Source organism: Cannabis sativa, chromosome 9 (genome assembly GCF_029168945.1).
Source record: "Cannabis sativa cultivar Pink pepper isolate KNU-18-1 chromosome 9, ASM2916894v1, whole genome shotgun sequence".
Classification (NCBI taxonomy): Eukaryota; Viridiplantae; Streptophyta; class Magnoliopsida; order Rosales; family Cannabaceae; genus Cannabis; species Cannabis sativa.
Genome location: NC_083609.1, coordinates 19,455,923 through 19,466,150, shown reverse-complemented (window position 1 = coordinate 19,466,150; position 10,228 = coordinate 19,455,923). Strand labels below are relative to the sequence as shown.

Sequence of the window (10,228 nt, the reverse complement as noted above, 5' to 3'; positions counted from 1 at the left end):
AAACCTTGTACCATGTTTTAAGTTGATCTATTTATGCTTGCACAACTGGATGAACTTGGACAGCCTGCTGATGGACGTGTGTCACATTGAGATCTCTTTGAACTGGATCTTGGACATAATAATTTGGCTAGATGGTTAGTGGAATTTTTTGCCCGTCTAGTCCCCATCTACAATTTAGATCATTTCTGAGGTCATGCGCGGTGCCTAGCTAATTAAACATCGATGCACAAGTGGTCTTGGTGTTTGACCTACTTGGTTGAGTACCTCTTCCTAGGGGGTAGTCTGGTAGGATTTGGCTATCCACCATTTGGCCCACAAATTGTAATTGTGGCCTTAGATTGGACGGCTGGCCATTATGAGTCTGTGTGTATGATCAGCTATATACCCTTCTGAGCCGCTTAGGGGGATACTAGAATCAGTCATTAGTTGCTAACTGGTAATCTGGTAGGCCCTTCTGATCAACACAATGGCCTACCTTGAATGATTATCAATGGCTGCTTGTTGAGCTCTCATGACTTCAATTTCCCGATCCCTCCATTCTATGAATTGATGTCTTTGCTCGTCAAAGGCAAGGTTGATAGATGTTAGGAGATCCTCCTAATCATGGTGCAAAGTGGTGTTATCACCCTGCATAAGCCCAAGCGCATCTCGCAGGTTTTAAAGTTTAGTATCTTCTCCAACAGGCCTTTGAGTGTTATTGGTGGATAGGATCTCAATGCTAGGAGTGGTTTGGTCGACCGCTGTACTGGTATTCCTAGTTTCGTGTATGCCTCGTGTGAACCCAATTAGAGGAGAAGTCACTCCATGGCCTACAGTTGGTGGTTGTGTATTAATTTGTCAAGGGTTTATCCTTGGTGGTCCTCTCATGTTTCTAGGAGTTTGCATGTTCAGATCTGTCACCATTGGATCGCCTTAATCAGTTAAGCCTCCCCTTAGAGTTTGTACAACCATCATGTTAAACTATCAAGACTTTAAGACAAAAACTTGTAAATTTTCTCTGATTTTTGCTCTTGCAGCTGTACGGCTGGGGCTATGGCAAGAACAAGATCCAAGAATCATTGAAAACCTAGATCTGCTATGAAAATTTCAAAGAAGAGAGGCAAGAAGGCGATTGATGAAGCGGTTCATGCTGGTTCGATGGAAAAGATTACTGAAGTTGAAGCTTTGGAGCTTACGGATGAGGAAGCTGCGATCGATGATGGCCCTGTTCTTCAGGGCATTTTTCAGCCTCTTTCTCTGAAGTCGTCTCTGGATGCGATTAGGAGACAAGAGGATGTACGCAGTGATTTCTCCCATTTTATGCAAGCTAACAGTCGATGCAATAGCGAAATCCCAGCTGGTAAGAATTCTATTCCTCCTGTTTTGCGATCAACATCTGTTGTTAGAAATTTGGAAAATTCATTTGAATGTACTAAGCAGAATGAGAACAAAGTAAGGATTACTATGGATGACATAGAAGATGAAATTCAGTTTTGGAAGCCTTCCATAGTTTGTTATGTGTTAGGAGTGAATCCTCCACTCCATATTTTAGATGGATTTGCACACAGAATCTGGAAAGGGAAGGTTAATAGAGTGAAATTACTGTCGTATGGAATTTTTATCATTCGGTTTCATTCACTTGAGGACAGAGACCAGGTTCTAAATGGGGGCTATATCTTCTTCAATAGAAGACCAGTAATCATGAAAGCTTGGGACCCGAATGAGAACTATAAAAAGGAAGATGTAAAGAAGGTTCCTGTTTGGGTGCAATTGGAGGAATTGGAGCTGAAATATTGGGGCCAGAAATCACTTTTTAAGATTGTTACTCAGATTGGAAAACCGATTCTTGTGGATAATGTCACTAAGGAAAGAGAGAGGTTGAACTATCCGAGAGTTCTTGTAGAAGTTCTAATGGATCAACAACTGCCAGATTTGTTAGAATTTGAAAATGAATTCGGCTTGAATACATCAGTTGGGATTAAGTATGAATGGAAGCCTATATCTTGTTCCCATTGTTCTGGGGTTGGGCATGCTACTACCGATTGTAAAAAGAAGGTTGTAGTGACTCAATTGTGGAAAGTTAAACAAGATCAATAGGAAACTACCACAAGTTGATGATGAGGGATTCACTAAAGTGCAGGGGAAACTGGTAAGTGGCAGCCGATTGGAAACATAGGGTATGAAATCGGGTTATAGGCAAAATGACAATACAGAAGTGAAGAATACTTTTCAGGTGCTAGAAGAAGAGGAAGAGATGGGTGAAATAGGGGTGCAAGATCATGACTTAGCTTGGCATAAGACTAGAGGGGGGGGGGAGAGAACCCTCTCTATCTAATGGATAAGCTAGTATGTTGGAATGTTCGGGGAGCCAATAGTCAACACAAGCAACAGTTGATAAAGCAATTTATCAATTTTTCAGAAAGTTGATTTTGTTGGGCTTCTCAAAACAAGAGTTAAGGCTCCGAAACTTGGAGCCTTATACTTGAATGTTTTTGCAAATTGGTGCTTCTCATCTAATATAGCATGGCATGCAGGAGGCAAGATTGTCATTGCCTGGAATCCAGGAAGATTCAATGTTGACATCCTCAAATGTACTAGCCAACTAATGCATTTGAAGTTGACAACAATTGAAGGGTTTGATAGTCTGGTGACTGTGGTTTATGCTTCAAACAACCGAAATGAAAGGAAAGTACTATGGAGGGATTTGTGTGAGCTGAAAACGAATGAGCATTGGCTTTGGATGGGAGACTTCAATGATATTCTTGCCAAAGATGAGAGGATCGGCCAGAGGGTCAAAACTCATCTTGATACAGAATTTTTACAATGTGTGAATGAATGTCAAGTGGAAGATGTCAAAGCAAGTGGAAGTTTTTATACATGGTCAAATAAGCAACATGGAGATGATAGAATTTATTCAAAGATCGACAGAATTATGGCCAATCAAACATGGATCAATAAATATGAATCTGCTGAAGCTGTATTTCTCAATGAAGGTATTTTTGATCACACACCTAGCTTATTGACTTTATACCCTAATGTAATTTGTGGGAAAAAGCCATGCAAATATTTCAAGATGTGGAAGTCACACCCTAGATATGAATCTGATCTGAGGGAGATATGGAGGCAATCAGTTAATGGCCCTAAAATGTTTCAGGTTGTGACAAAGATGAAACAGTTCAAAGTGAGACTTAAAGAAATAAATAAAGAGGGATTTATGGATTTGCAGACCTCGATAACTAGAGCTAAAATCAATCTAGACTGCATTCAGAACCAGCTTCAAAAAAGCCCACTGGACAGCAACTTGCACATGTTAGAGAAAGAAGCCCGAGGAAAAATGATTAAAGTTCAAGGAGATTATAACTCATTCTTGCAGCAGAAGTCCAAAGTTGATTGGATATAGCAGGGTGACTGCAACTCCGCTCTATTCCATGCTTGTATTAGACAAAGATTGAGACAAAATCGGATACTATCAATTGAGAAATTATATGGTAGAAGAGTCCATGAACCTGAGATGATTACAGAGGCTTTCCTGGAGTACTATCAGGGTCTACTTGGGACAACAATGAAGCAAAGAAGGAAGGTAGATTTCAGGATTTTGGCCAGAGGTCCGATTCTTTCTAATGAGCAGTCTGATGGTCTTATGAAGGAGTTTACAAGAGATGAAGTGAAGAAAGCAGTCTTTAGCATTCCTGGAAATAAATCACCAGGACCGGATGGTTTCTCTAGCAGTTTTTTTCAAGACAACTGGGAGCTTATTGGGGAAGATATAAGTGAGGCAGTGATAGCATTCTTGGAATCAGGTAATATTCTCAAAGAAATTAATTCTACGATTATTACTTTGGTTCCTAAATGCAAATGTCCTAACTCTGTTAAAGATTTTAGACCAATTGCTTGTTGCAATGTTATTTACAAGATTGCAACCAAGCTATTGAGTTCTAGAATCAGTACTATCCTTCCTGACATAATCTTTCACTCACAAGGAGGGTTTATTAAAGGAAGATTCATAGGACATAATATCATGATCTGCCAGGACTTGGTGAGGCACTATCACAGGAAAGCAAACAAGCCAAGCTGTATGATAAAACTTGACCTTCAGAAAGCCTATGATACTGTTGAGTGGGAGTTCCTAGAGGAGGTTCTAACTGGGCTTCACTTCCCAAATAAGTTCATCAGGATCATAATGAACTGTGTCTCTACTCCAAAGTTCTCTCTTATGTTTAATGGAACATTACATGGTTTCTTTGAATCTAGGAGAAGGCTTAGACAAGGAGACCCCATGTCCCCATTATTATTTGTGATCGGTATGGAATATTTCTCGAGACTAATGGGGAAGATTGCAGATAAAGAGGACTTCCAATTTCATGAAAGATGTTCAAACCTCAAATTAAATCATCTTGCTTTTGCAGATGATGTTCTTCTCTTTAGTCATGGAGACTTCAAGAGTGTAGTTTACATGTTACAAACTTTGAAGCTCTTCTCTTTAACTTCTGGATTACACCCTAATGCATCTAAAACTGCTATTTACTGTAGTAATATGCAGGAAGAATGTGTGAACAAGATCAGGCAATTATCAGGCTTCATGAGACATGATCTCCCTTTCACTTACCTGGGAGTTCCAATTTGTGCTAAGAAGATTTCCAGGAAAGAAAGTGAGACCTTGGTCGATAAGATGACAGCAAGAATTAGAACCTGGAGCTCAAGGAATCTTTCATTTGCGGGGAGAATAACACTAATCAACTCTGTACTGATTGCTATTCAGGCTTACTGGAGCCAAATCATAATCATGCCCAAAAGAATTTTGAAGTCCATAGAAGCTATTTGTAGAGCTTTTTTATGGAAAGGCCAAGCTGTGTTTTATGGTGCAGGTGCTGTGGCTTGGGATAATGTATGTGAGTCTAAAGCTAATGGGGGACTTGGAATCACAAAGATAGAAAGCTGGAATAAGGCAGCCATGTCTAAATACATTTGGGCAATTGCAAACAATCAAGAGAGCTTATGGCTAAGATGGGTGAATAGTGTATACATCAAGGGGCAGAGTTGGTGGAGTTATAATGCCTCGATTCATTCCAGCTGGTATTGGAAGAGGTTAGTAGCTCTTAAAAACCAAATTCTCTCCCTTCATGATAGTGCTGAATTTTAGAGAAATAAATATGTCATCAAAGCTGGTTATAGAATGTTCAACACTCCAAAGCCGAATACTCATTGGAGTAAAGAGGTCTGGTCCCGAATGAATACACCTAAACACAGTATAATCCTTTGGCTAGTGATGCTAAACAGGTTGAAGACTAAGGAAAGATTGATTAGAATGGGTGTTATGGTGCAGGAGCAGTGTAGCCTCTGTGATGGACAAACTGAAAACATTCAGCATTTGTTCTTTGCATGTAGGGAAACCGGTCTTTGCTTGAAAGAGATTAAAGATTGGCTGGGCTGGAATGCTAAAGCAACTAATGTGCATCAACTTGTCAAATGGATAGGGAGAGCAAAAATTTCAAAGTTTAAAAGGGCTGTCTACTGTGTTGCTACTGCTGCCATGGTTTATTATACTTGGAAATGGAGAAATTCTGTTATATGGCAGGGTGCAAGTTCAGCTACAAACCGAATTGTTGAGGAAGTGAAATGGAATGTAAAGGCTCGGGTTCAATTTTTGTGCCCAAAGAAGCTATCAAATGTAGATAAAGAATGGTTTTTTTGCTTTATAGATATCATTCATTGTTAAAACATAGATGTAAAGTGTTGAATAGATAAAAATGTATAAATTGAGGCCCTTGGAGTGGGGTGCTCTTCGGTTGTAAATTTGTTAGTGCAATACAATTCATTGATTTATCAAAAATAAAAAAAGAAAGACAAAAACTTGTATTTTTGCTCTCAATGAAAGCACAAAAATGTTGACCTCGCTTCTAGCCAACGACAGTGAGTCAAGATAAAGTAATTAGATAAAATTAATAATAGAAAACAAAAATAATAAGTAAAAAGAACACATGAATTTCTAGAGGTTCAGCCTCGTGAGAATGGTAACAACATACTCCCCTTTTTGTTGTATTGACTTGAGAACAAGAATGAAGTGTTCTTCCTCTCTAAAGCTCTTACAATTGATCTCTGAGTAATTCTCTCTTAGATCGCTCTTTTCTCTCTAGAGTGTTCTTCTGAACTAAATTTTGTCTCCCCTAACAGTGAATTTATGGCACTATTTATATGATCTTATTACATGAAGAATGGCTTCCCTTAATCTATAATAAATAAAATAGGAAACTACATTAATTTTATAATTACAATGCGAAGAATGGGAAACCAAGGAATATTACCTTTATTCTTTGAATTAATCCACGAATGTAGGGATTATCATTGTGTCTTAGAAGCAACGATGCTTGCCTCTGAAATTTCCAACTCACATATCCTGCCCGGTGCATGCGAGTTGATCACGCGATTGTACTTTGGTCATATGTCCCTTGATTACTCTGCTAGGACATCCTGCTATATGTTGACGACAGAGATTTTTACATCAACCTTTCGGGGCTGCTAGGAGTACTTTCTTTCGCCCAGGTAGGAAAATGTAAGACACGTGTCATCCAGCTCACTGCCACGTCATAATGCCAAAAATAGGATGACAATATGTGCCATGAGTTTAAATTTAAATTGCAATGTTAAAAAAATATTTTATGTTATATAGCCACATTTAATATAAGAGAGATAAGAGAGATATGTGTAGTAACTTTTTTTGACACTGAAAATTGTTAGGTTTATTTTTATGCATTTTTAGAATCTACTTTAGTATGTATTTAGTAGTTTTTATTTATTTTTATTCAGGTTTATGGTTGTTTTATTTTTGTTTCAAGTTTCAATTGTCAAATATATCACGTGGGTTAAAAAATATGTTAAATAATATGAATTTTATGGATTTAGCATGAATTTTGAAGTTGTAAGATACACTGCGTGAAATTTTTTTAGTTTTGGATGTTCAACATGCTTCGTTTGTAATCAAAAATAAAGTTTGAAGCTTAATGATAATTTTTTACAATGATCCATTAACTTATAGGAAAAACTTTATGAATGAAAGTTCTAGATCTCTCTCTCATCTTTCAAAAGATCTTAAATCGTCTAATTCTAAGTTATATCGAGACAGTTATGACCAAAATACTTATGATCGTTGCTAGAAGTAATTGAAAACAAGAAACTACAAAAAATTAGCGAAGAAATTAATTTGGAAAATCACTTGCAAGGTCGCGACCTAGCATGCAAGGCCACAACCTTGTTGATTTTTAGGAAGCTTGGAACTTTGGATTATAAAAAGGGTGCTGATGGCAAGCTTCGGACACCATTCAAAAATTGAGAGAAATTCTGAGTGTAGAAGGAGGGCAAGGAGCAGAAGGCACCAGTGCAGGACTCTAATAATGTTCTATCTCTTCATCTCTATCTTTTATGCTTTTACATGAATTTTATTGTTTTAGAATGTCTTCTAGTAGCTCATTTCTTTTAAGGATTATTATGTGAATCACTTGAATTTATTTTATAGATTAATATAGTTGTTCAATTTCTTCTTCTTCTTTAAATTCAATTCCATACAATCTATTTTAATTTTGTAATTATTTACTGTTAATCTATAGTTGCTATTTATGAATTCAAATCAATAGTCTAAAAGGTGAGATTGAATATGCTCTGATTTTTATGATGCAAATTGATTTAAAATGAAAGTACCTAGGTTGTTTATATGATTTTATTAGTTGCTATGTTTAGTGCTATCTTTGTGATTAAACTTACCATATGAATATAGGAAGTTTTCAAATAGATTCGGTTTATAAGTCTTAACCAGATTATAAACTTCTTAACTCAACTTGTCAATGGAATAGGAAGAAGAGAAATAGGGTAATTGCATTAATAAGTAAAATAAAAGATAGTCAGGGATCATAATAATCTTTGCCTTTATTTTTTTTATTTCTTTAAAATTTTAAGTCATTGTCTCGCTTTATTTTCTATCCAACAATTTTTATTTATCAAATAGAACTAAAGAATTAATTAATTTGTAATTTAATATCAATCCTTTTGGAAATGGTACTCTATTTATCATTATATTACTTTATTCGATTATTTATATTTGCCTACTAAATTTATCGAACAATTTTTTGGCACCATTGTCGGGGATTGAAAATTATCAATATCATTTTAATTAATTTGATTTTGATTTTATTTTATTTTCTCTTGTTTTTAACCTGTTTAGTCGCTGAATTTGTTTATCTCAGGTGAATTGTGTTATATGCACAGTAGAAGAGGTGAAGAGAGTCTTGTTCTTTTGAATCTTGAGATTGAAAAGTCTTGTAAGAAAAATATAAAGAACAAGAGGGAGGCCAAAAAATTAGAGAAGGTGGTGCAAAATAAAGGGAATGATCTAATTCCTGGAGATTTGCAAGGAGGTCACACTCAAAATAATGCTGAGAGAGCCTGAGAGACAATGTACTACCCACTCTGATGGGGGTACAGAACTGTGTACATCCCTAGCAGTTGAATCCAATAACTTTGAAATCAAGCAAGCTATTATACAAATTGTGCAGTCCACTCTCTAATTTAGTGGGTTGCCTTTCGAAGATCCTCACACTCACTTGGTAAATTTTGTAGAATTGTGTGGCACTTTCAAATACAATGGAGTGAGTGATGATGCTTTTAAACTGAGACTTTTTCTATTCTCTTTAAAGGAAATGGCAAAAATTTGGCTAAATTCTCTATAACCAAATTCTATTGTCACTTGGCAAGATCTAGCTCAAAAGTTCTTATCTTAATTCTTTCCTCCTTCAAAAGCTACTAAACTGAGGGGACAAATAAATAACTTTTTTCAGAATGATGGTGAATCTTTATATAAAGCTTGGGAGCATTTTAAAGATCTATTGAGAAAGTGCCCCCACCATTGTATGGAGCAGTGGATGGTGGTTCAAAACTTTTATATTGGTTTACGTCCTACTACTAAAACTATTATTGATATTGCATCAAGAGGTACATTCATGAGCAAAAGTGCAACTGGAGCTTATGAATTACTTGAAGACACGACAATGAATAGCCATCAATGGTCTGATGAAAGAGCAACTGGAAGAAGAAAGATGGTATATTGAATGCTATTACTGCTTTGACAACTTAGGCTGCTACACTCACTAAACAGTTACAGAAGACAACTGAAGCTGCCAAAGTTGTTCAAGCTTCAACTGGGTGTGAGATTTGTGGAGGACCACAAACTTTTGATAAGTGTGAATCAACTGAAGATGTTGTGATGACTCATGCTCAAGTGCAAGCAATTGCCAACTTTCAAAGGCAATTCAACAAACCCTTCTTCAACATATTTAATAATGGATGGACTAATAATGAAGGGCAACGACATCAATTTTAGAACCAAGCTTCTACTTCTCAGCACCAAAATTCACAAGCTCCAACTACTCTTGTAATTGATCTACAAGCTACTTTGCTAACCCTCACCATTATACAAACGCATTTTATGACTGAGACAAGAGCATCCATCAAAAATCTTGAAACACAAGTAGGGCAACTTACTAATATGCTTCATAATAGACCTAATCAAAATTTATCAAGTAATACAGAGGTAAATCCTAAAGAAAACTACAGTGTAATCACTCTAAGGAGGGGTAAAAAATTAAAAGAGTCAGTTAAGAAGCCTATTCCTACACCAATGATTAAAGATGATGGTTTAGTGGAAGATAAGGTTACTAGGAACCTTGAAAAAAAGCAGCCACCGATTAGTTATGAGCACCACATCAAGATTCCATATCCTCAACAACTTCAAAAGAAGAAACTGGACAAGCAGTTTTTAAAGTTTCTTGATATTTTCTGGAAGCTTCACACTAACATACCTTTTACCCAGGTACTTGAACAAATTCCAAGTTATGTGAAGTTTATGAAGGAAATCTTATCGAAGAAAAAAAGATTGGAGTATTACGAAACTGTAGCACTTACTAAGGAGTGCAGTGTTGGGTTTTCTACCCTAAACAAAATCCATTTTAATATAATCAGATTTACTAATTAATAAAATATCAGAAATCATTTTATGTTGTATGGTTCACATGATTTATTTCATGATTATATGTTTAATGTATAAATTCTATTAAGTCCATACCTTATATTTATTCATGATTATAGTGTTGTAAACATAGTAAAATATAATCATGATTATATGTTCAAAAGTTTGTCCCATGATTTGTCAGTACAGTGGATTTAGACTGACACGATAATCAATGATAAGGTATACTTACACCTT

General features: G+C 36.2%; 1 protein-coding gene and 1 non-coding gene across 2 annotated transcripts; one reads left to right on the top strand and one right to left on the bottom strand.

Annotated features, from left to right (window-relative positions):
• Nucleotides 1–2,158: 2,158 nt before the first annotated feature.
• On the top strand, nucleotides 2,159–3,379 carry LOC133031282 (uncharacterized). Its single transcript, XM_061104754.1, has 2 exons — nucleotides 2,159–2,248; nucleotides 2,399–3,379. The coding sequence occupies exons 1-2, from the start codon at nucleotides 2,159–2,161 to the stop codon at nucleotides 3,377–3,379; spliced, it is 1,071 nt and encodes a 356-aa protein (XP_060960737.1).
• A 5,392-nt stretch (nucleotides 3,380–8,771) lies between these two features.
• LOC115724283 (small nucleolar RNA R71) lies at nucleotides 8,772–8,878 on the bottom strand. The gene has a single exon (XR_004013081.2). It is a non-coding gene; the product is annotated as a small nucleolar RNA R71 (small nucleolar RNA).
• Nucleotides 8,879–10,228: the final 1,350 nt, after the last annotated feature.